This window comes from Equus przewalskii, chromosome 3, assembly GCF_037783145.1.
Source record: "Equus przewalskii isolate Varuska chromosome 3, EquPr2, whole genome shotgun sequence".
Lineage (NCBI taxonomy): Eukaryota > Metazoa > Chordata > Mammalia > Perissodactyla > Equidae > Equus > Equus przewalskii.
Genome location: NC_091833.1, coordinates 32,093,552 through 32,118,446, shown reverse-complemented (window position 1 = coordinate 32,118,446; position 24,895 = coordinate 32,093,552). Strand labels below are relative to the sequence as shown.

At 59.3% G+C, this 24,895-nt stretch overlaps 1 protein-coding gene and 1 long non-coding RNA gene across 4 annotated transcripts in view; one reads left to right on the top strand and one right to left on the bottom strand.

Moving 5' to 3' along the window:
- The window catches only part of GSE1 (Gse1 coiled-coil protein), a 408,425-nt gene extending 389,422 nt beyond the window's left edge, over window positions 1–19,003 (bottom strand). For 2 of the 3 annotated variants that reach the window (XM_070612425.1, XM_070612427.1), the window contains exon 1: window positions 16,644–19,001. In XM_070612425.1, coding sequence (XP_070468526.1) covers window positions 16,644–18,971 — 2,328 coding nt within the window. In that variant the 5' untranslated portion in view covers window positions 18,972–19,001. Of the gene's footprint in view, window positions 1–16,643 lie in introns of all 3 variants that reach the window. The other variant, XM_070612426.1, reaches the window with a different exon arrangement.
- Window positions 19,004–19,326: 323 nt separating this feature from the next.
- Window positions 19,327–24,223, top strand: LOC139082235 (uncharacterized). The gene is made up of 2 exons (XR_011538037.1): window positions 19,327–19,655; window positions 23,121–24,223. It is a non-coding gene; the product is annotated as an uncharacterized lncRNA (long non-coding RNA).
- The last annotated feature ends 672 nt before the right edge of the window (window positions 24,224–24,895 follow it).

Genomic DNA, 24,895 nt, shown 5'->3' with positions numbered 1-24,895 from the left:
GCAAAGTAAAGGAAGCCAGACACAAAAGACCACATACTGTACAGATTCCATTTATACGACATGCCCAGAACAGGCAGCTCCACAGAGACAGGAAGGAGACGAGTGTGGACAGTGACTGGGGGGGGTGGGGGGTGGGGGAGAGAATGGGGTTTCTCTCAGGGGCAATGAAAACTGTTCAAATTTAAACAGCGGTGATGCACAATTTTGTAAATCTAATAAAAACCACTGAAATGTACACTTTTAAATGGTAAATTTTATGGTAGGCAAATTATACCTCAATAAAGCTTTAAAAATATTTTTTTAAAAATGTAACTCACAGAAAAAACTTCCCATGGCCCTGAGAGGACATGAGGTGACCCTGGATATGGTTTGGTCGGGGGGGAGTCACAGGAGGATGCTATTCACCATCCAGCCTCATACTCATAAACCCCTCTTTGCACTCAGAGCTGGGGATCCTGCATGGGCTTAGCGGGGCCTCCCACAGCCCCTCAAATTGCTAACGCATATCAGGATATCTGTCGCCAGAGGGATAGCCTTGGCTGATGAAGCAGAAATGTCCCAGGGCACTGACATTGTGCCCCAGCCTCTACCATGCTCTGTGTCCCTTCCCTGCTCCAGCCCTCGGAGTCTTCTCTGATAGAACAAGGATGGTGAGACTCAAGAATTTCTCAGCATCCGCCCAGTTCTGATTCTAAAGAGACACTCGAGATTTGTCACAAATGCAAAGACAAGAAAAACAGGAGTTTCAATCAAGGTTACAGGTGAAATATACTTTGTAGCAAAAGCATGGAAGGACACAAACATTTTAAACAGTGGATACTTTGTATTATGAAAAATGAAACATAACATTATTGAGAGCATATGTTCCAAGTAACAGAGCCACTGATACACAGAGCCAGCAATCTTTCACAACCTGTGCTGCTGAGAGAATGCAGTTTTCTCTTCTGCATTAAAAAATATTTAAGTCCAGTATCTTTCTCACTTATGCAAGGTTTGATAAAGTCCCTTCAAGCAAAAGGACAGACCACCTTGACCTCACCCATGGACGTCACAAGGGCAGACTGTCTCAACCCAGGGAAAGAAGGTCGGGCTTGGAAAATATGCCTATAAGCACAGATAACCTGGTAAAGGCCTGGTGATTTCACAATCATTTCATCTAGACTTGTAAAAACAGAGCAAGTGAGGCTGCGAGTACAAAAGACATTATATTTAAAGCCCAAAAGAACTGGTTAAAAAATTTTTAAAAGCCACAGTCTCTAGACTATAAACCTTTTGGGAGATCAATAAAACTGATAAACTTCTAGCTAGATTGATCAAGGAAAAAAAGGAGAGAAGGCACCAATTAACAATCTCAGGAATGAAAGAGGGGAGATCACTACAGAACCTACAGATGTTAGAAGGATAATAAGGAATATTACACAGTTATGCCAATTAACTCAACTACTTAGAGGAAATGGGTAAGTTCTTTGAAAATCACAAATTACTGAAACTGAATCAAGAAGAAATAAACCTCACGGGAGAATTGTCAGCACATCAAGACGGCGGCCAAGTTTCCATTCCCTAAAGAAGGTAATTCAGGAAAAGGTTACCAACGGGAGCAGGTTTTTAAATATGGACGAAGCCACGTTTGGCAGTGATGTCTCCTAGAACTTCTATATACTGTGGTTTTTAAAGACATGCACTTAATGCCATCTTCATTGTTTTTCCCCTAAGTTCCTATTTTCTCTGAGACTGTGATCCTGGCAGACAGCGGTTTTGCCGACCACGGGGCTCTTCAGGAACGGCACGCCCACAGCCAGCAAGGAGTCACGGTGTGCGATGCACAAAAGAAAAACCAGTGGAGGGTCACACGGCAAAAAATCCCAATTTTAGCTATTTTTTTTTGTAGTTGGAGAGACACAACTGACACACATGATGCGGTCAGAAGACAACATGAGACCACGCACAACAGAGGGATAAGTTGTTACCAAGGGTGAAAAAGTTGCATACGGACAAGCGCGTTCAGCTGGCGGGAGTTAGCGATAAAGGCTTCAGGGAGCAAAGTGGAAGAAAGAGCGTGTGTCCAGCAAGACGATGGCGGGAACAAGCCTGGCGGTTCCGAGGAACAGCGCGGAGTCAGCTCGCATGGGCAGTGCCATGAATGCGTGGGCAGATGAGCATTTCTCTGACAATGGCCCTGTACCTTTTGGGGGTCACATGCCCCCTTTGAGAGTCTGATAAAAGCTGCTCACCCTCTCCCCAGAAAAATGCATATATGTGCTGGAGTTTGCTTTGGGGTTTGAGGTTAAGAAACCCGTATATGAGATCAGGGGGACGGCGCTGAGAACGATGGGTCTTTGTCAAGTCCCCTAACTGCTGACCCTGGAGTGTCCCTCTTTCCCACAGCCTGACCCCAAAGGCGGCCCCTCCTAGTTCAATTCATTCCCCTAACGGGGTCCATATCCCTGTGCTTCTGAGGTGTACGGGTCAGCTCTCTGGAATGATGAGGACTGGAGAGGAACCGAAATGGCAAACAGCAAAAATACCAACCTTGATTGAGCGCCTGCTGTGTACCAAGCCCCGTGACACACACAACTGTAATTCCCACGTGCAGATCCGACAGACAGACAAGCAGGCAGGGGGCGAGTTCCCGCTGAGCCGCCAAATGCCAACGAGGCTCTTCCCAGGGCCCGAGGGACCACCTGCCTCGGATGAGCACCCAGAGGAGGGATGACGGGGGCTCAGAGCCCAGCTGCCTCCTCCCGGACGATGCTGGAGGTCACTGTGAATGCAGCTGCAGTTGGCGCCAAGGCTCACGGGAGGTTAGCCAAGAGCTCCAGCTCCTCCACTGCGTGGGGCTTGCGGGCAGGGCTTTCTGGGGGCGAGGGGCACAGGGCACCTTCACTCCAGGGCCCTTGAGGCCGGGGCTGAAGCGGTCTCAGATTCGTCACGCCCTTCCCCCTTCCTCCGCCCAGGAACCACAGCCCTCCCTCTGGAGCCTTGACTGCCCGCCGAGCCATCCACTAGAGGCTTCGCTGCTTCCCGTGCCCCTGGGGGAGGTCACACGACTGTCCCTGTGCATGGAGGAGGAGGCTGGGGCTCAGAGAGGTGAAGTGAGCCGGGGGGCAGGGGGGTGGCAAGGTCTGACCTCAGAACGCCACCTGCCCATGGAGGGCAGACCAGCGTGACCTCGTCTGGAGCCTCGGTTTCCCCTCCATGTTGGAGGGGTGAGACAATGCTTACACCACCCTTTTGCACGGGTGGCTGGGAGAGTGAGATGAAACCGAGCGGAGAAGTGCTTCATCATGGAAAAATCTGGGAAGCGAGTTTCTGATGCCCTTGTTTCTCTCTCCCCAGTGCAGGAAGCCGCGTACGTTTGCAGGGCTCTCAGCCCAGCGGGCAGGTGCCCTCACCCTCCCAGGGACCTTGGTCCAGCCTGAAGCTGCCCCCAGCGGGGTGGTGGGAGGCGGGGGCACCGCCTGGCCCGCTCCCGCCCCTCCCTCCAGCCAGGGCCCCTGCGCCAGGCAGCTGCCGGCTTCTGCTGACGCCGCCGTGTTCCGCCTGATTAGGGCCCCGGTGCCACTGCAGCCAGAATCACGAGGGATCCCGTCAGGCCCCGTGGGGCCCAGAGCTCCGGGCACCTGGACACCACAGAGCCAGCCTGTCAGCTGCTTGTTCCCCACTGCCCAGCACTGGACCTGGATGTGACAGACACAAGAGGCATCTCAAGGATGACCGCCCCACGCCCCACGGCACCTGCGTTAACCCCAACACGGCCCCATCCGGCTCAGCAGGACCCGCCTTGTCAGTCACCGCAAAGTCACGCCCGGGGACCCGGCGGGGAAGATGGTCCCACCTCCCCCCTTCACCTGTCAGAGCCCCATTCACAGAGTCAGTAAGGCAATGTCTTGCAAGCATCTACTATGTGGCAGCTGTCACTGCTATTTCCTTGTCAACGTCCAGGTCACTGTCGTCATCCCATGTCACTGATTTGCAGACCCAGACTCTCTGTTCTATGTTAACTCCTGCGGAATCAGGACGGATCTTACAGTGGGTGGAGCGTCGGTGTCACGGGCAGCATTGTCCTTGCACAATGATCTGTTGTACAATGACCGGCGTCTGGGATTAGATAAGTCACAGTGTTCACACCCTCCACCCGCACTATCGTGGTCCTTCGCGCTGTGTCTCTCCTCTCTCGTTCTGTAGCATCTGGCGCATAGTAGGGACTCAGAGAAACTCTGCTGAATGAACCAACCCACCGTCCTTGCTTATGCCCCCTATTTAAAGCTCACGGCAAAGATCCCTCCTCTCTGTGTCAATTCTCCCCTCAAATGTCTCCTAGGCAACGCCCCCCAGGGTCCCTGCTGGGCCCCAGAGCTTCCCAGAATGCCCCAGGGAGGCAGAGACAGCTCTCCTCCGGGCCCGGGAAGCCGGCAGGATGACTCGGACCTCTGGCAGGCGGCCTGCCGCCAGCGCGGAGCCCCCGAGAAGCTCCGGGCTGTGGGCCTGGCTGGGGTGAGGCCATCAGGAAGCGGATTTGGCAGAAGCTCCAGAAGGTCTACACAGACCAGGGAAGCCAGCGAGGGGTACATTTCTCCTGCCACCCGGAGAAATCCTGTCTACATGTGAGTCCTGGGCAGGTCCGCCCAACACGCTCAGAAGGATCTCTCCAAACGGGGAGGGGAGGGCCAGGAGCTCCAAGGAGAGTTTGGCGAGAAGTTTCCAGTGGGTGTTCCAAGCAAGCTCCGCTGAGCTCCTGCAGGCTGCGGGCCAGATGCTGGGCTCCTGGGGGGTCCTCGGCTGAGGGCGGGTGGGGACACAGCTCTGGCCGCCTGACAACCATGACATCAAAATGCGGGTGCCCCAAAAGTTGCCAGGAAGGGGCTCCTCTCAGACCCACCGTCCCGAAGCAGCTGGGGGGGTGCAGAAACCCGGGAGCTGCACGGACAAGCATGAACCCTGCTCCTGACTGACGGCTGTGTGGCCTCAGGAGAGTCACTTTCCCCCTCTGAACCTCAGAGGCCTTGATTTTCGGAGGAGGCTAATTCAGCTCAAATAGACTTAAAACATTGCCAGAGACAGAGGAATACCTCATTGTGATGACAGGGCCAACTCAGAAGAAAGGCAGAACAGTCATAACTGAGCAAAAGCCTCGGAATTCATGAAGCAAAAGCTGACAAAATTAAAAGGAGAGAAAGACAAATTCAAGTTGTGGTAGATATGAGCACCCTCCCCCAGAGAACGTGGTGTGAGTGTGTACATGGAAGCGTGCAAGGGAAGACATACAGGGCTGTGTGTGCAATGACAGGGCACGGAAGGAGAGCAAAGGGCTGTGAATGTGTGTGGGAGAAGGTGAGTGTGTCTGGGGGCATCAGGGGGACGTCTGTGCACAAGTCGAGGGGCGGGGGGATGGGGGAGGAAGAAAGCCCATGAATCATTGATGCCCCTGACAACCCGCTGTCTCTCCGATTCGGGGACCTCAGGGACGCCCGCCCCCTCCGCCTGCCTTGGCTTAGGTCAGTCCCAACCCCCAGAGAAAGGCCGGCTCCTCCTGTCACCTGGCCAGTGACAGGTGACCCGTGAGCACGGTCCAGGTTTCACCCATCACTGGGAAGGAATCAGTGATCACACAGTCTGGAGCTCACAAAGCCAGGCCACCCGCCCACTTCTGAAAAGGAAAGAAAATGCAGAGTTTCAGGAAGTGGGGGGCAGAGGGAGAAGCCATCATTCCCTGTGCAGGGGGTCAGGCCGCCGGCTGAGGCCCCTGCTCACACACGGGGCACGAGAACATGGGAAGAGACGTGGCTGGGGGACATCCATGCCTGCCACCCACCCAGCCGGTGTCCCCTCACGCAGAGCCAAGGGGGTGAGGCCAAGGGCCAGTCCTCGTGCCTGGCTGGGCCGGGCAGGTCTGCTGGCAACCCCACGGCTCCTGCCCCAGAGCGATAATGTGGCTTTGTTTCCAGAATGGCATCGCCCGCCCAGCCAGACCCAGGCGCCGGGCGGAGCTGGCCGGCCTCTGCAGGGCCCCCGGCTGGCCCCCGGCTGGTCCCTGGCTGGTCCCCAGGCTGAGCCGCTTTCACAGGCTGGCGGCCCTGGGGGTCTTCCCCTCGGCATTTGGGGCAGGTAGCCCTGTGACCCAGGCACAAAGCCACGCTCTGGACATTGGGGCCTCCCTTGTCTAATGGCCCTGGGATGTCGCCCAATCGCACAGAAGAAGGAACAGCCCAGAGCGTGAGCCAGCCCAGCTGGAAGGGAAGGGCACGAGGGAGAAGGCGGCGCTCCCAGGCCCGGGGGTGCGAGGAGCTGGCCCCTCCGGTCCCCGTCTCTCGGCTGCCGAGACCCCCATCCCTCGGCCTGGTCCTGCTGTGTCTGGGGGTCTAGAAGGCCCAAGCCGGCCTCCCACCTGCCCAGCCCTCCCTGGCGTCAGAGCCCACACAAGGCTCTTAATCCCCGTCTGCGAACCTCCTCGTCTGGAAGCCGGGAGACGAGGTTTACGAGGTTTATGGCTCTGGGAAGGCTAATAAAACACGCGGCTGTGTCCAGCCTCTGACCCCCCCTTCCAGGAGCCCCTTCTGGAAGCTGGTGCAGGAGACCAACTGCGGCCTCCCTATGCCGCTAGCCCAGGGCGGGGTCGGAGGCAGCTGGGCCCCTGCTGGCCCCACACCACCCCCAGTAAGTGCCACTTAGCCCCAGGCAGGGGGACAGCGAGGCCCTGGCATTAGACCATGCCATTCTCGCGCGTCCCAGCTCTGCCCGCTTACTGTTAGTAATTCGATCCCAAACTCCCAGGATCAGGGGCTTTGGCCTCCTCGTCTGAAAGATGGGCCCAATGCCACCCACACCCGGGGTGGTTCACGCCACCCTCATGGTCAGAGGGGGGAGTGGCAGCCTGGGGGGGGGCTGGCATCTGACCCAAGGTCATCGACTTGGCTGTTGGCAGAGCGGAGCCAGTGACGGGACCCAGAGGGACCCTGGGGCAGATGGACCAGTCGGCAGCTATGGAAACGGGAGCCAAGGGGGCCGTGAGACCGAGAGGGCAAAGGTGAGCTGAAGCAGACATGGGGTCCCCCTTCCACCCACTCTAAGTTTCCTATCAGGAAGCACAAATTATTTTTTTTTTTTTTTTTTTTTTTTTTTTTAAGATTTTATTTTTTCCTTTTTTCTCCCCAAAGCCCCCCGGTACATAGTTGTGTATTCTTCGTTGTGGGTTCTTCTAGTTGTGGCATGTGGGACGCTGCCTCAGCGTGGTCTGATGAGCAGTGCCATGTCCGCGCCCAGGATTCGAACCAACGAAACACCGGGCCGCCTGCAGCGGAGCGCGCAAACTTAACCACTCGGCCACGGGGCCAGCCCCAGCACAAATTATTTTTAAATGTAAAATATAATGCAATCAGAAAACATCTTTAAAACATAGAAATGGTTCCTATAGTATAATCAACCGACAGGCAACATCCAAGCAAACATTTACAGAGTAAAATAAGGACCCTCTAAAACGGCATTACTGGCACATGAATGAAAGGGGAAGCCTTTTCTAGATTTGTCACTTATTAAATCCCACCCTTTTCTAGAGCCCCAATCAGTGACTCCTCCTCCAGGCAGCCCTTCCCGACCCCCATTCCCTCTTCAGGCCACCAAACACTGGCTGCTGGTCACCCAGGCCAGGTCCTGGCTGGGCCTCAGCCCTCTCCCCCACTGAGCCACACATGCCACGGTCTGTGGTCCACAGAGCCAATCTTTATCTCCCATGAGGCTATAACCTGGCATCTCATCTGGGAGGAGTGTGGACGCTGCAGCCAGACATCCTGGTTCGAATCCCAGCTCCAGTAATTCCCAGCTGTGTGACTCTGGGCAAGTGACTTCCCCTCTCTGTGCCTCAATTTCCCCATCTAGAAACTAGGAAAATCAACCTCACAAGACAGGTGGAGGGTGACATGAGGTCACATAGGCAAAGCTCTCAGGACAGTGGTTGGCACAGAGTGAGTGCTATCGATGCTGCCTGCTATTGTCATTGTCATCATCATCATCATCTCCTTTGACCTCACTCTGTCTTCATCGGGACCAGGTGGATGGACAGAACCTAAATTCCTCCTTGTCAGGGGTTCTGCCCCACAAATGATGCTAACTGGTGGGCAGGACATGGCCGTGGTGGCTCTGACCTTTGAGAGGTCTCCATTGGGCCTGGACTATTTCCTCCCCCCTCTTCCCTCGGCCCCTGCAACCCACCAGGAGGAAACAGCAGTCCTGAGAGTGGCTGCTCCCGCCCAGGGTCCCAGCACGCCTGCCCCGGCTCCGCTGAGCCAAATACCGACCGGGACCTCTGTGCCATTCATTCGAGGATGCTGGCACCACTCAAAGGAAAACCAGTCCAGCAACCACTTCCATACAGGGTTCCACACCAAACAGGTCGGGCAGCAGAGAACAAAGCAAGCGGCCGGGGTGGCCAGTGCCAGGGCAGGGACCCTGAGAGCCGCTGGACTCAGGAGCCAAGCTAGACCTCGACCTTGGGGGTGTTCTCCTCCCCCAATCCCACTCCTGCAACAGGTGCAGAAAGACGAGATGGTTAGAGCTCGACAGCCACGTGGGAGCCAAAGGGCTCAGCTACTAGCCCAGCATCTGCTCCCACTTTACAGAGGGGAAAACTGAGACCCAGGCAGGTGGAGGGTCTCGCCCACGGCCACTATGAGTGCTGGGGCCAGAATCCGAGGCTTCTGACTCCCAGAGCTGTGGCTAGAGAGTCAAACACCCCAAGAGCAAGCACAACTGGCTCTCAGTTCTTTTTTTTTTCTTTTTTTCTTTTTTGAGGAAGATTAGCCCTGAGCTAATGTCTGCTGCCAAACCTCCTCTTTTTGCTGAGGTAGAGTGGTCCTGAGCTAACATCCATGCCCATCTTCCTCTACTTCATATGTGGGACGCCTGCCACAGCATGGCTTGCCAAGCGGTGCCATGTCTGCACCCAGGATCCGAACCTGCAAACCCCAGGCCGCTGAGAAGTGGAACATGCGCGCTTAACCGCTGCGCCACCAGGCCGGCCCCCCGGCTCTCAGTTCTTAATCCAGCTCCCCTCATCCCGGGGAGGGGCAGAGCAACTCCCATCTCCCAGGCAGACCGATGCCCCCCACCCGCAACAGGAGGCCTGACTGTGCTCCGTGTGCCGGCGGAACAAGGCTTCAAGGGGGCTCAAACGTGACTTTTCAAACCTAAGTCGTATGGTGATGTTTGCCTGCTGAAACCCCCCGTGGGAAAGCAGAACTCAAAGGGCCAAACACGGAGTCACCAGATAACACAGCAGCTCCACTCCTCGTCTGTACCCGGGAGAAATGCAAACGCACGTCCGCACCCAACCCAGTCCACCAACGTCCATGGCGGCCCCAGGTGGAAGCAACCCCAATGTCCATCGGCTGATGATGGACAAGCAGGATGCGTTCCATCCACACAGCGAAGTACTACTCAGCCGTGAAAAGGGATGGAGCACGGCCACGCCTGGGTGAACCTTGAAAACAGCCTCAGTGAAAGGAGCGAGGCACGAGACCACAGGTCGTACGATTCCATTTACGTGAAACATGCGGCACAGGGACATCCACAGAGACAGACGGAGGATCAGCGGTTGCCAGGGGCTGGTGGAGGGGGAATTGGGGGCTGACAGCTAAGGAGGACAGGGTTTCTTCATGGGGTGATGGAATATTCTGGAACTAGATGGTGGTGATGGTTGCACAACTCTGTGAAGATATAAAAACCACTAAATTGTACACTTTAAAAGGGTGAATTTTATGATGTGCAAATTATATCTCCATTTAAAAACAAAAACAATGTCTTCTCGGGTCCGTCCACAGGCCTGAGTCCAGGCGGCGAGGCCCCGCCTGCCTGGCCGTGCCAGCCTCCGAGCTGAACGCTCCCCACCCTCAGGCACCCAGCCCGCTTCCTCACGGCTCTGAGATTCCACCTCAGGGCCCTGCCCAGGCCCCCCCGCCCCCCTCCCGGGCCGCTCCGCTGGCCACCGTCACAGCCCCTCCCTGTACCCGCTCTGGTTGGCTCACTGCTGGATCCTGATGCCCAGAAAGTGCCTGGCACACAGTAGGCGCTTAATAAAGACAGACCAAAGAAATGAGTGGAATCCTCTTAGTGACTTCCACGCCTTCAGGATCAAAGTCACAAACTTCTGGGCTGTGCTTACAATGCCGTCTATCAGCAGTTCTCGCCCCAGTGCTGGAATCTTCTGGAAGCTTTAAAATACCAACGCCACCAGGGTCACCCTTCAGAGATCTTGATTTGACAGATTGGGGTAAGGCCCAGTCACTGGTATTTTTAAATTCCAGTTGATTCAAATGCGCATCCAGGGATCCCAAACACTGCCAAGCCCTCTACCCCCATCCCCTCCTCCCACTGCAAGCAGCACGATTTAAGGTTTTCCAGCAAATCTCACTCCCCATAAGCAGCCCTTTGCACACACTCCTCTGCCAGGAGCACATAACTCCCATGTGGACCTGGCCGAATCCTTTCCAGTCTTCAGGACTCAGCGTAGGTGCCACCTCCTCCAGGGAGCCCTCCCTGAACACACCCATTTCCCGCCCTCCTGTGACCTCCCAGCAGACTGCAGCACAGAACTCAACACCTGCTCACTACAGTCAGAACCTTTCACCCTCTGCCTCCCGCCAACTCCGAAGGGCAGGGCCTGCCCGAATCCGCCCCACGTCCTTGGAGCACTAAATGCTCACGGAGTGCCTGGCGCACTGTAGGCACACTAACATTTGTTGAGCTAACGGGCAGAACGTGTGTGCACGTCTGTCCCGGGCTGCCCTGGACGAGGGTGGAAGCACGAGCAGAGACATGGGGCAGAACTGCCACCACACTCCTGGCACAGATCTGCCAGAATTTCCTTCAAAACTTCTAAATCTAATGAGCTCGTGTTACTGAAAAAACGACCCAGCAAAAGTGGCGTTAGGTTGTGGGTGTGTCGGTCCTCCTGGGGTAGCGTTGCCAGAAAAACAGTAACCCTGAGGTTCTTCTGACCCTAATATGTCATCCTCCATGGGACAGAATATCCCGGTATTTCAGGGCCCCCAGCATCATACCCTGAGTTTGAAACCTAGACCTCACGAAACGCGGAGATCCTGGACAGAGGGCACAAACTTCCCCTCATCAGACTGACCAATTTGGGGATCAAATGCACAGCGTGGTGATTAGAGCTAACAAATGTATCATCTATGTGAATGTTGCTAAGGGAGTAGATCTCAAATGTTCTCACCAGAAAGGCAAATGGTAACTATGTGGCTGGAGGGAGGCGGGAGCTAACTGATGGGGGAAATCATTTTGCACCATCTAAATGTATCAGACCAACAGGCTACATACTTTAAACTTGCAGGGACTGGTGTCAATTATATCTCAATAAAGCTGAGAATAAATGAAAATAAAAAAACCTAGACCCCAAGAAGTCATTCTCTCCTTCCTAATTCCACAGAAAAGACTGCCAATAAACCACTAAATATTTTCCCATCAAGTCCAGACACAGCCTCAGCATCCTTCTCAACACAGTGCTACCAGCCAGTGAGACGTCACATGTGTGATGCAAACCACCTGCGACCCCTGAAGACCAGCTCTCTCACTTTGACACATGGGTCAGGACCTGGGGCAGAAGACGGGCCCAAATTCCAGCCATGGGCTCTTCCCCAGGCACGAAAATGTGCAACCAGGGCAGCCGTACCCAGAACCTCCAAAGACATCCAGCAGGGTTAACCTCTCAAGGGTGAGATCCAGGGAGATCTAAGCAGAGAAGGGGCCAGAAAGCTCTGCAGACTCCGGCCCTGTCCCGGCCCCGGCCCGGCGTCCAGGGAAGGCTGCGTTTTGAGGACCTTTGCCTCCACTTCCTCCCTCGCGGTCGTCTCCAATTGCCTCCAGGTTTAGGATAAGGCGCGTCTGGATAGTTTAGTCCTCTGAGCAGATGGCTCCCAACACGCCAAAAAAAGCACAGACCTCCCTTCGGAGGAGGTGGTCGAGCTTGGGAAAGGCCCAGAGCCCGGTCACTTCCCAGCTGCTGCCAGGGAGAGGGTGCCAGCGTCCATGGCCTCCTCCAACACCTTCCAGAAGCTTCCCCCATCCCATCGATCGCTTCGCCGGGGTGCCCCAGGAGCCTGGACGGGGGAGGAGGGCCTGCCCGCCCCCCTAAAAAGCGGATAGCCAGGAAACTCGGGAAACAGATGTGCGGCCGGCCCTGCCGCGCGAGTGACGAGACGCTCTGGCAGGCCTCAGATGTCAGCGCTGAGCAGGGGAGGGCGCCGCAGCCGCAACACCTGTTCTGGGCTCAGAGGCCACGGCGGGGGGCTGGGCCAGGCGTCCCCCGCAGGCCCAGTGCGGCTAGGCTAGGTAAACAGCTGCTTGCTCCATTACCCAGGACGCGCCCCCAGGGGCCAGGCGGTGGGACAGGGAAGGGCCACCAGCCACCGCCCGGCTGGTGAAAGGAATCGATCACGGCCGGACGGGGCCTGGCCGCAGGACGAGGTCCCGGCTGAAACCGAACGGCTGAGCTGGCTGGGAGCAAAGACGAGGGCACCACTGGGCGGGGTGGAGAAATGGGGGCTGCAGAGCAGCCAGCGGGGTTTCTCGGGCCTTTGGCCCATGCTCCTGCCTGTGGGTTGCTCTACCGGCTGGTCGGGGGTAGGGATTAGGACCCTTCCCCCGTCTAGGGCGCTGTCACCGCCACAGCTGGAGCCCCAGAGGGGACAGAAAGGCAGGACAGAGAAGGTGGAGTGCAGACTCCACAGCAAGACTCCCGGGTCCAATGCTGGCCCTGCTGCTACCTGCTGAGTGACCTTGGGCAAAGTACTTGACCTCTCTGGACTTGCTTTTCCCTCTGTGGAATGGGAACGGTGGCACCAGCGTAAGCAGGGCTGCTGTGAGGATGCAGCGAATGTGACTCCATGTGAAGCACGTGGCACAGCCAGGAACACGGCTGGCATTCTATAACGGCATCGTCGTCATCACTGTGTCCCCAGATGCCATCTCTGGCAGCCTGGCCAGCCCTGCTGTGAAGGGGGAGACAACCGTTCCCCACCCCTAGCAGAAAGGTGGGGGGCAGAGGCTGCAGTCTCAGAGCCTACAGATGCCAACAAGAGAGCCAACCCCAAGCTACCACCAGCCTAGGGAGGGAGAAAGGAACGAATGAGTCCCGACCCCCCCACTGCGCCCCACTTGCTCTCACTTGGCAAACCTTCCAGAGAACGATCATCTCCACTTCTCGGGTGCAGCAACTGAGGCTCAGAGAGGGCTAGAGTCTTACCCAAGGTCACACAGCCAGCTCCCAGCAGAATGAGGACTGAAGCCAGGTCTGTCTTCAGGCCAACCCGGGGTCTTTCCATGGCTCCGCAGAGCTTCCTGTGAGCTGGGGCTCCTCCTTGGGGAAGGGGTGTCAAGGCCCGGAAAGGGTGGGCTGCAGCCTCCCCAGCCCAGCCACAATACAGCCCCATCCCAGCAGCCAGCTCGGGGGCTTGGCGGCTACAGAGCAGGGTGCCCTCCTGGGGACTGGGCGTCCAGCTGGAGAGGAAAGTCACAAACACAATCCAGAGGGCGCGGGGGACTCCCTCCTTCTTGCCTTTCCTTTCTGTCTGTCTTTCTCTTTTACAGCCCTTTTTGGAGTGTTTTAAAGATTCACTAATGAAAGAGCACTTAACAGGAAACAACTGAGGCGTCACAGGAGGCGGTATAGACGAGGTTCTGGAACTCGCCGTGCCAGCTAAGTGGCTTCCCTGCAGCCACTTCCAGGACCCACCCCCACCCACATGCTCAGACCACACACCACAGAGAGACACGGCACAGCCACGTGAGGAGCAGGGCTCAGGAGCCAGCGGGGACCTTCGCACCTTCCCTGGTGGCCTCGGACGCCTCTGTGCCCCGCCAGCCCCGCCGGGGGTCCCCTCACTGTGTCTCCAGCCCCTGCACCCCAGCCCCGCGCTCACTCTCGTGCCCCGTGCCCGCCCTGGCAACTGGGCCCAGCTGCGTCCTGCTCTGCCTGCGGCTCTGCCGGAAGTTGTATTGTCCGTTGACTCTTTGCCCCCCTCCCCCCCGACCCTGACACCGCAGGCTCTGCGCCTGCCACCGGCTCCCCAGCGTCTGGAACAGTGCCTGGCTCAGAGTAGGCGCTCCACAAACATTTGTTGAGTGAATGGGAGGGAGGCCGGGAGGGGAGAGAGGAAGGAAGGGCAGACGGGCTGCATTTCCGTGATTCTGCTGAAGGCGTGTCAGGCTCTCCTACAGGAGGGAGGGGACGCCTCTCTTTCTCTCCATCCCATGGAGCCTGGGACCCGCCTGTCATCACCCCCCGCCCCCGCCCAGGCCTGCCCGATGGCCGCGCCGCCCACCTGGACAGCTGCCACGGCCGGCCCTGCGTGGATCTCTTCCCAGCCCATTCCCAGCCTTCCTTGAAGAGCTCCTCACGGCTCCCCTGTGCCTTCGACAATAACTCCAGCCTCCTTTTCCTGATTTCAGGCCCCTGGTCACTCCAACCTCATTTTCCTTCATCCCCACGAGCACTCCTGCCGTCGGAGGCTGCACGGCTCCTCCACGCCTCTGTGGCTTTTCTCCAGCTTTACCCCACACCTGACCCGCCCCCCATCCTACCCATCTTCCAGGCAACCCATGGAGTAGGGCTTAGAGGTCAGAAGATGTGGGTTCAAGACCCACCTTAGCCACCTACCGGCTATGTGACAGTCACCAAGGTCATCTGACTTCTCCGAGTCTTGCTTTAACTCATCTGTAAAATGGGACTAATAAGGCCTCGTGGGGCCACGCTGAGGACCAAATGCAATAACTCGCTTTAGAAACGGTGCAAAAGCTGGTACGACAGTCCCGCTCCCGCTCACCCCCCCACCCCGGGCAGACACCAGCTCCGTTTTCGTCCGCACCAGGCCACCCTCAGCTCCCACTTTCCCAGCTGCACTGGGAACCGTGCTTCTCCTGTCTCCTGCAGTTCCTGTCCGGCGAGGCCCACAGTTGGCATCTCATAAACTCCTGATGAGTGAGCAAAGCAACGTAAAAACTCGCACCACAGTTCGCATGTTCCGCAGAAAACGCTGCGAGAGGCCTCACGGTGCTCGGACCGCCCAGCGCGGCACCATCCCCAAGCCTCCCGCCCTCCGCCCCCCCGGAAGCCCTGCAGAGAATCCACCTGCACCCAGAAGGTTCCGCCCCAACTTGCCAGGCGGATGCGAGGGATCCACCGAGCACTGGACTTTCTGGGTGCATTTAAACTCTCACAACAACCCTACAGGGCCGGCCGTGTCCATTTCCACTCCTGGCTGAGGAAATGAGCCCGGCGGGGTAAGAAACATCCTCACGGGCACTCATTACCCAGAGACTGGGCAGGACTGGAACCCGGCTCTGTCCTGCCCCAAACCTGGCTCTTTGCCCAGTTCTGGCCCTTCCGGAAACACCCGTGCCTCAGATTCCCAGCAGCGGAGGCCGCACAGACTCGCCCAGCCGCACACGAGAGGCTGGGCATCCGCTGTCGGGGGGGGGGACGTGCTCGTCCACTCAAAACAAGAGGCCGTGCCACCAAAGACAGCCTCAGGTCCAGAGGCCGAGGGCAGCGCGTGGAGGCGAGGGCCGGACACGAGGGAGGCAGGGTCCACCTTCTAGACGCAACCACCGTGAGCGAACGCGGAGCCCGGGAACCCCCGCACACGTGCACACGCACGTCCACCTGGGAGGCAGGACCAAGGACCTTTCAAAGGGATGGAACGACTGTTCCCAAACAGGCCGGAGATACCCTCCCCCGGTCACCCGTCCCTCAGCAGGCCCCTCGCCAGCAGCTACCCCTCAGAGCACCTGACGAAAACGAGTCCGTCTAACGGGCTTTGGTGGGAATGAGGACTCATGGCCCCATGGCCTGACGGTCACAAATCACAGATGCTGACTTCCCCAGACCCACCGGGGGCAGTTCCTGCTTCGGCCTTTGCAAAGCTGGATCCAGAATTACCTGAGCACCGGCTGGCTGCGCCCAGGCGGGCGGCGTGAACACAGGCGCCTTGCAAACAGGGCGACCCCCAGGCCCCCGCCCTCCTCCTGCACCGCTGACTCACAGAGAAGACTCTTCCCACCGGAGGAAAGGTCGCTCAGGCAGCTGTCCCCGGGGCCCAGACCCCCACGTCTAGAAACCTGTTTCTATCTGCGGTTAAGCAACCAGAGTGTCTCAAAGAAAAAGTGTGAACCCGGGTGGAAAACTCTGGAAAAGCAAAGCCGTGCGGGAGCTAGAGTGGAGAGGAACTTCCACCTCAAACCGGGTAAGTGCCGAGACCTCTCGGTGACCTGCGTGGCTGGACTAATTACCGGCGTTATCAGGCGGATGACAGACATGCCCGCATTTCCTTCGTTTGATGGATCCCGCTGCAAACACACTCAAGCTCAGGCCCGTGCCTGCTGCTCCCAGAAGCGCCCTATTCTTCCTGAAGACGGCTCCTAGCCTCCCCAGCTCCTCGGCCCTGCCTCATGCCTCCAAGTTCAGCCAAGCCAACACACCCACCAAGCGCCAGCCTGCGGGCCCCCGGGAGGACACCTCCTGCTGGAACGCACCCAAAAGAATCAGCACAAACTCCTGCTCAGCAGAGGAACAGAAAACCACTGTCTCTTCCTCCCCTGTGTGGACTTCAGAGGATACGATGAGAAGTGCTGCTTACCTTCATTGCCGCTGCCACCGGGGAGCTCCAGCCCATGGGTCCCTGGCGGGTGAGCCCCTGGCCAGCGCACACCAGGGTCCCGCACTCCACGCAGGCGCCGATGATGAGCTGCCGTCCGTCGTCCACCAGCAGGCTGTGGCTGGCTCGCAGGGTATAGAGGAACAAGGGCAGCCGGGCCACCCGCACGGCCTTCAACCCGAGACACCGCTTCTTCTCCTGCTGGCAGAAGAAGCACACGAACACCTCCACCTGGTACTGCCGGGACCAGGCGCTGACGGCGTGCTGGGCGCCGCGGGCCTCGTGCTGCAGCCACTGGCCCAGCAGGTCGTGGTAGCAGAGCACGCAGGTGGACACCAGGCCGGTGGAGTCGGCGGGCCTGGCGCGCGGGGCGGGCGGGTACACAGTGAGGAAGGGGAAGAAGGGCTCCCTCTCGCCCAGGCGGCCGGAGGGGTTCACGTTGAGCTGGAACTCCTTCCCGGGGCCCAGCTCGGCCCCGCAGATGTAGCAGACGGCTGCCAGGCCGCCCTGGGCCGGCGCCGGCGGATCGCAGACGGCAGGGTCCGAGGCGGAGAAGGCCTGGTGGTAGCGGCCCAGGAAGCCCTGCACGGAGGTGATGAGCTCCTCGTTCTGGCAGGCCCGGTACAGCGCCCAGACGTCCTCCAGGACGCTGAAGCACTTGGGGCAGCTGTGGACCTCGGAGCGCTTGTTGGGGCCCCGGGCGTTGGGCGGGCAGGGCAGCAGGCTGAGGAAGGGGAAATGCATGGCGCCCCTGGCGTTGCCATTGAGGATCCTGGAGGCTACAGCCCGGGCGTCCTGGGTGCAGTCCTCCCCGCAGAGGTAGCAGGCCTCTGGCAGGGCCCTGGCGGGCAGGCCCTCTTCCCTGGGGAGCCTCCTGCTCTTGGAGGCCATGCCGGGGGCGTGGCTGTTCAGGGGCACGACGTAGAGCCGCTGCAGGACGGGCACGTGGGCCAGCTCGAAGCTCTGCCACTGCTGCATGAGGGAGGAGAAGCAGCAGGGGCACACCACCGTGCTGCCGCCCTCGCTGATGGGCTGCGCCCCGGGCGGCGGGCTGTGCAGCCACAGGAAGGGGAAGAAGGGCGCCTGGGCCAGCTTCTCCTGCTTCTGCACGTGGATCTGGTGCTGCGAGGCCGGGGACAGCGCCGACCCACAGATGTAGCAGCAGAGGCCCCCTGGTGGCGCAGGCCGGCTCTCCGCAGGGGCCCGTGGAACACGGCCACCACCGTTCTCTCTCTCTTTGGGGCCGCAGCGGCCAGGGAGAGGCTGCTCCTTGCGGTCCTCTTCCTCGCTCGTGATGTTGATGTCGCTGTCCTCAGACATATAGTAGCCCCCACGGGCCTCCCCCAGAGATCTGCTCTCGGGAGTCTTGGCGGCCCTCCCCGACGGGGCTCCTTTCCCGCCGTCTGCAGGGGACACCTGGACTGGAGGGCCCGACCAAGGGTCCTGAACGCCCCTCAGGACGCTGGCCCGGGCCTCAGGGACCCAGTGTCTCCCGGCGCCCTTCCGCCGGCGCTGAAGGCCGGTCTTGGGCTCCCCGTCCACGTGGAGCTTCGAGGGGACCCCCTCCTCGTCCGCGTCCCCCTGCGCCGGGGTCTCCACGCCCTGTCCCGGAGGGGCTCCGGGCGCCGGCCTCCACTCCTGGCAGCGGCCCCCCAGAGGCCCCGGCCCCGGGGTGGCCCGCGCCGCCGGCGCCCCGCCCTGGTGGGGACTGGCGGCGGCGGCGGCGTCGCGCGCGCTCGGGTCCGGCTCCGAGAGGGGGTCGGTGTCCGACAGCTCCGACAGCTCGGAGTCCCGAGGCTCCTCGGCGGCCGCGCGGGGCCCGGGGCCGTCGTCGTCGTCGTCTTCTTCGCCAGCCGCGCCGCCCAGCGCGTAGGCGACGTTCCACTCGCGGGGGGCCCCGGCGCCCCCGCGGCGCCCGCCCGCGGCCGCGTCGCACTGGTGGGGCCGCTTGAGCCAGTACATGCGCTTGTCCACGGGCGTGCGGGCGCGCTCGAAGGCCGCCCACTGCTCGCCCAGGAAGCAGCGGCACACGGCGCACACCAGCACGCAGCCGTCGGCCGGGGACAGCTCGCGCGCGCCGGGCGCCGGCTCCTGCTGCTGCAGGAACGGGAAGAAGGGCTGCGCCGGGGCCCCCGCGCCCGCCGCCGCCGCCGCCGGCTGCTTCACCTGCAGCTTGAGCTCCTTGCCGCGCCCGATGCCGCCGCCGCAGATGAAGCAGGACAGCGGCGCGCCGCCGCCGCCCGCCGCCCGCTCGCCCACGGCTGCCATGAGCCGCTGCTTGCGGGAGACCGGCGCCGGCCGCCCGCTCATGGCCGCGCCGCGAACCCCCGCGCGCCCCGGGCCGCCCTCACCGCCCGCCCGCGCCGCCGCCGCCGCGCCCAACTTGGAGCATGTGTGCGCGCCGCGAAGTTTGGCGGCGGGCGGCCGGCGCGGGCGCGGGCGCACGGCCGTTCGCAGGGGCGCCCCCCCCGCCCCCCGGGCCTGCCGAGCCCCCCGGCGGCGCCGCGGCGAGCGCGCCCGGAACGCAGCGGCGGCGGCGGCGGGCCCCGGGCGGCTGGAGCGGCGGCCGCATGTGCGAGCTCCGGCGCCTGCCAAAGCGTTGGGTCATTTAATTGGGGAGGAAGGAGGCGGGGCGGCGGGCGGCGCGCGGGAGGGGGGCGGAGCAGGGGCGGGAGCGGGAGCACGCGGGCGGGGGAATCCCTCCCTCGCGCGCCCTCCTCGGCGCCCGCCCTCCTCCTCCTCCTCCCCCCACCCCGCCTCCCCTCTCCGTCCTCCCCCCCGCGTCCCAAACTGCGCACAATGGCTCGCCGGCTCCTCTATCTATTTTGTGTCCAGCCGGGAGCCGCGCGCGATGATTCATTGCCCCAATTAGGGCCTCTCTCCAGCGCGCCCGGCTCGAGCCGTCTGAAGGGTCTCCTCCGGGACCCGCGCAAACCCATCAGCGGCTGGAGCTGCTCTTTAAGTAAAGGTCAAGCAGGACGCGGGAGGAGCCAGGTGAGGACGGGGCCGGCGCCCCCCGGAGCCCGAGGAGCCGGTAGGAGCTCTCGGAGGGCGGCCTCAGCCCCGGAGCAGCGGGCAGGCTCGTTCAGACCCCTCCCCATTTAGAGGGGGACCGAATGAGGGCCGCTTACAGCCCGGAGCTGCCCGGAGTGGGGGGCACCTTTCTGGGCCCAGTGTTCTAATTTTGGAGACAGAGGGAAGAGGAGCTGTCCGCTGTCTCCTGGAACACATTAGTGAAGGCACCATCCGGGGGACAGAGTCCTCAGCCTGTCGCGCCCCTCCTCACTGCTGGCCAGAGGCAGAAGGATCCTGTGTGTGCCGGGCTGTGTGTGCCAGGACAAGTGACTCAACAACTCTGGGCCCTTTCTGTCTCTTGTTAAAAAGGAGCTCTAGCAGGGGACTCGCTTTCCATGTGTTTATTGTTTGTGCGTATAGATACACAGAGAGTCCTTAGCGTGTGCCAGGTGCTATTCTAAGCGCTTTCTATACATCAGCTCAGTTGCTTTTCCTGGTAACTCGGGGTTAAGCGCTGTGATCAGCCCATTTCACAGATGAGAAAGACGAGGCCCTGAGGGTTAAGTTATTTTTCTGGAGTGGTGGAGCTCAGATTCAGACCCAGGCAGCCAACTCTGGCACCTGCTCTCGACCCCCTGGCAGGGCAGCCTCGCTAGGCAAACATCTGGTCCGCGTCACCCCTTCTGCCGATGGAGACTGTGCACGGCAGGGGACACAGCCAGGACCCCTCCATCCTCCCTGCTCCTCTGGCCTCGGCTGGGAGGCCTTGTGTGAATCCAGGCCTCTCTGGGCCTCACATTTCCCATCTGCGAAATGCCACCCCTCCCAGCTTCAAAATTCTAGGAGTCTGTGGTTTCTGAGCAGTTGACAGCTGTCCTGATCTGCCAGCTGGAGCCCAGAGTCAGCCTGGGGACAAAGGTGCCAGGTGGGCCCCTCTGCCCTCTGGGGCATTGACATGTAAATAAAACTAGGCTTCCTCTTGGCACGGAGGAGGGCCATGCATTGTAAATAAACGGAGCGAGAGAAAGGGGCCACCTCTTTGGAGCCCTTGGTGGAATTCCAGGGGTCACAGTCCAGGGATCGACAGGAAAGTCATCGCCATCATCGCCAGAAACGCAGGACTGTGGTTGTCACCCAGGCCGGGAGAGGAGCTGTGTCAGCAGAGCTGTCCGAAGGAAGGAATGTTGGGGGTGGGGCGAGGGGCTTTCCCTGCTTCTGGCATTTTTAATACCTGGAGGGAGAGGGGTACTGATTAGGGGAACTTGAAAGGGTGGGGTCTGTATGATTGTGTCTTAGCAAAGCGATTAAGCCCACACAGACCAGGAGGCGGCTGCCAACACAATGCCAGCTCAGAAAATGCAGGTCCCTCTTGGGGTTACGGGGAGAGGGGGGGGGGGTCCCTTGAGGCTTGGCACATGCTGTTCCTCTGCTCCAAATGCCTTTCCAGGCTCTCTTGGTGAAGCCGGCTCGGGCCCATCTTTATGGTCCTGGCTGCAGAGTCTTCCCTGCCCCGCAGGGTTCTCTGCCTTCTCCGTCTCCAGCAGGCTCCCCTGTTAGTCTCTGTCTCGGCTCGTTGGCATAGGAATTTGTCATAGATTTTATTTATTTTTCTGGCGACTGTTCTCTGTCTGTCGGCCTCCCCAGGAGCCTGGGGGCCCCATCCCCCGGACAGGAACTGGGTCTGTCTTGCTCACGGGGCACATCCAGGGCCTGGCTCAGTACCAGCGGCCCAGGCCCCTGGGCCCAGTGCTGCCTGATCCCTCTCTTGCCGTGGGAGCCTTGGGCAGACCTTAGTTCTCTAAGCCTCAGCTTCCTGCTCTGTGCAATGGGGTCGTGATCCTCGTGGGGTTTTCTTGTGTGGGTCAAATGAGACAGAGAGATCACAGTGCTGTGGGCACGGGGGCCCGGCACACTGGAGTAACTGTGTGTGTGTGTGTGTGTGGACCCTGCCTGGCTCTGTCCAGTGGCTGAGGAGGAGGCTCTGCTACAGCCTGTCTGCGTTCCCAGGAGACCGGGGCACTGTGATGAGGTCACACACAGAGTCTGAGGGCGGAGGGTGCCCCAGGGGCTGACAGGACAAAAAGAGGGAGTGGAGTTTCCTTATCTAAGCTGGGGTCATCCGTGAGGACACCCTGAGTATGTGCCACGTGTGCAAAAGTGTGTGTCTGCATGTGTGTATGTGTGTGTTACTGTGTGCATGGATTCATGTTTGTGTGTGCATGCACGTGTTGCTGCAGACATGTGTGCATGCATTCAACTGTGCGTATGTGTGCGCGCATGTGTTGGTTGTGTACATGTGTGTGTGCATGCGTTACTGTGTACATGTGTGTTCCTGTGTACTCGTGTGCATGCATTCACCTGTGTGTTTGTATTGCATGTGTTTGTGTGTGCATGTGTGTGCACACGTGCTGGTTGTGTACCTGTGTGCGTGCATCCATGTGCATGTGTTCCTGTGTGTGCCTGTGTGTGCGTACAAAGTGGGCCAGGAGTGGGAGGAGAGAGGCTTCCAGCTCGGTGTTTTTGTCTCCTTCGATGACCCAGTGACTCAGGGAAGTCCCCTGGCTCACTTCTCGGGAGGCAGGAAGCCGGTGAGCCCAGATCAGAGGAGGAGGAAGGCAGGCTGGTCATCTGAGGGTGGATGACAAAGGGCGGGGCCTCTGGCACAGCTTGACACAGCAAATTGACATCACGGCTCTGCCAGTTCCTAGCTGTGTGGCTTTGTCCTGCTACTTAACCTCTCTGAGCCTCAGTTTCCCCATCTGCAAAACAGGAATAACAAAACCCCATAGAGCTGGGGGGAGGGTGAAGTGAGACAGCCAAGTGAAGCACACCCTCTGGACACAGAAATAACCGCCGTGTGTAAATAACCGCCGTGTGTGCACGTCGGGTGGCTGTTCCTCGCACACAGGCACCTGTGCCTTACCGATGCAAACGGGCTGAATCATTGCGACAAGCCCGTGAGGTAGGTTCTGTTGTCTCCCCAGTTTCCAGGTGAAGAGACAGGGGCACAGAGAAGGGGCGTCAAGGCCCCAGGTCCCGCAGTGTGATGGAGCCGGGGCTGGAACCAGACGCCCTGTCTCTGTCACTCCTGGCTTTGTTAGCCGTGAAGACTAGCTTTGCCCTAAGTCCTGAGATGCCAGCTGGTTAGGGCAGGAGTGGCTGCAGTCTCGTCCTTCCTCTCCTCACGTGTCCGCAGTTTCACACCCGAGGAAACTGAGGCCCTGACAGGTCGGGACACAAAACAGGCCAAGAATGTGCCAGCAGATGAGGAGAGACATCAAGCCTCATTGATATTAACTTCTTGTTGGAGCCACAGCCCCCCGACCCCAGCCGAGCCGTCTCCTAGCTCCCTCTGAGTCCCGGCCCTCCCTGCAGCTGGAGAGAGGGCGCAGCCCCCAGACCCCTTGCGGCACGCCCGGCGGCTCTCTCTGTCTCTGTTCCTAGGACCCGGGTGTAGCGGATTTGAAAAGCAACGACAGATGCTGGCGGGCGGACCAGGCCTTGGGAACAGCGAGGAAACGCCTGCCGGGGTCCGTAGGCGACCAGAAGGCCGTCAGCTGGAACATCTGGGCACATCTCAGATTCACAGCTTCCTGGAGGATCATCTTGGCCCAGAAACCGCAGGAATCTGCCCTCGCCCTGCTGGGGAGAGCCAGTTTCCAGGCTCCGAGCACTTAGCACACCTTATTTTGTGTGTCTGTCTCTGGGCCTGCCTCTCCCACGGGGGGAGGGCCTGGATGGCGTCCCTCTCGTCGTCCCACAGTGTCACGAGGCCCGGGACACCGTTGGGGCCCAATCCGCGCTCCAGCCGTGCCAGACTGTGTCCAAAACCTCCCCCTGCCTCCCATGTTCCCGAATTGCCAGCTTCCACTGCTCCGTCTTTCAGTCTTTCCTTCTTCCCGAGCGCCAGTGATCAAGATCAGACTCTGCCGTGTGCCCCCACCTCCTCGCGACCGCGGAGCCCCGCTCCCCTTCTCACCGGGGCCTCTGTGCTTTTCCTCCTCCCTCTAAACTGCGCGTGTGCCCCTGCCATCCATCCCAGGACCCGTTTGCCTCCGTGGGCCGGTCCATCCTCTTTCAGAGGCTGCGTGTGCTGTGTGTTTGGCCTCTGGCTCTCTGGGGACCAGGAAAACAAAATTTATCACTGACTGCCCTATTTTTTTCTTTCTTCTTTTTGGCCTAAGAACGAAGCAAGCACTTTTCTGCTATCCTCAGGAAGAGCTTCAAACATGGCAGGCCACGGGCAAAAGTCTATCTTCCTTCTCAGAGGGAAGGAATGTAACCGTTAACAATAAAAAATGTCCGGGATTTATGGAGGCCTGGGGCTTGGGAGCCATTTCCCATCCCTTAGCTCCTGCCACACAGCAATCCTGGAGGAAGAGCAGGAGGAAGAGTCATCTGCATTTGCAAGACAGGGAAACTGAGGCCCAAGGACACAGGCCCCCCCACCACCGGGGCTGCTGCAATTTCCTTGCATTTCATGTGTGTAAACTGGGCTGATTTGTTCATGTAAACATTAAAAATATACGCATGCTTGGTGAGCCTCACTTGGCATCCTTTCTTTTTTCAAATACGGGAGAGTAGAAGTCGGGGGACTGCTTTCCACGTCCGGGGCTGGAGACGACCTGTGCAGAAGCATTTTGTAAGCCTCAAAGTGCTTTGTTAAAAAAAAAAAAAAAAATCACTGCTTACAGTACACAGTTAAGGATCAGAGCATGGGGTCCAGGTTCCAAGAGCGGAATCAGGGGCCCCTAAAACCTTGCCTTGCTCCTGTCAACCTGGAAAAGGAATCCAGAGGCAGACATCTCCAGTCCTCCCCTCCGGGACACCATTCCCCCCGCTGTCGCCGTGAACTTCAGGGCCTCGTAAAACTCCTTTGATAAATGGTCGCCAGGGCGGACCTGCCCCTGGGGATAATGGGACAAGCCCTCCGCATAAATCTTGAGTGTGCTCAGAGACGCCCTGGCTGCTGGCTTCTCAACAGACCCCTGGTTTGCAGCACAAAATCCACAGCCATCATTTATGTGGTTAGTTCCCAGGCTTCCAAGCCGGGGAGGTTTCTGGAGAAGGTAGGGCCTGGGCGGGTGGGGGAGGGGTGGAGGCAAAAGGAGGCGGCAGCAGCTTCCAGCCGCCTGCCCTCGGGGTGCCTGGCGTGCAGTAGGTGCTCAATGAGGACCAGTTCGTGTCCTCTAGGATGTAAGGATGGTGGCTGAGGCTTC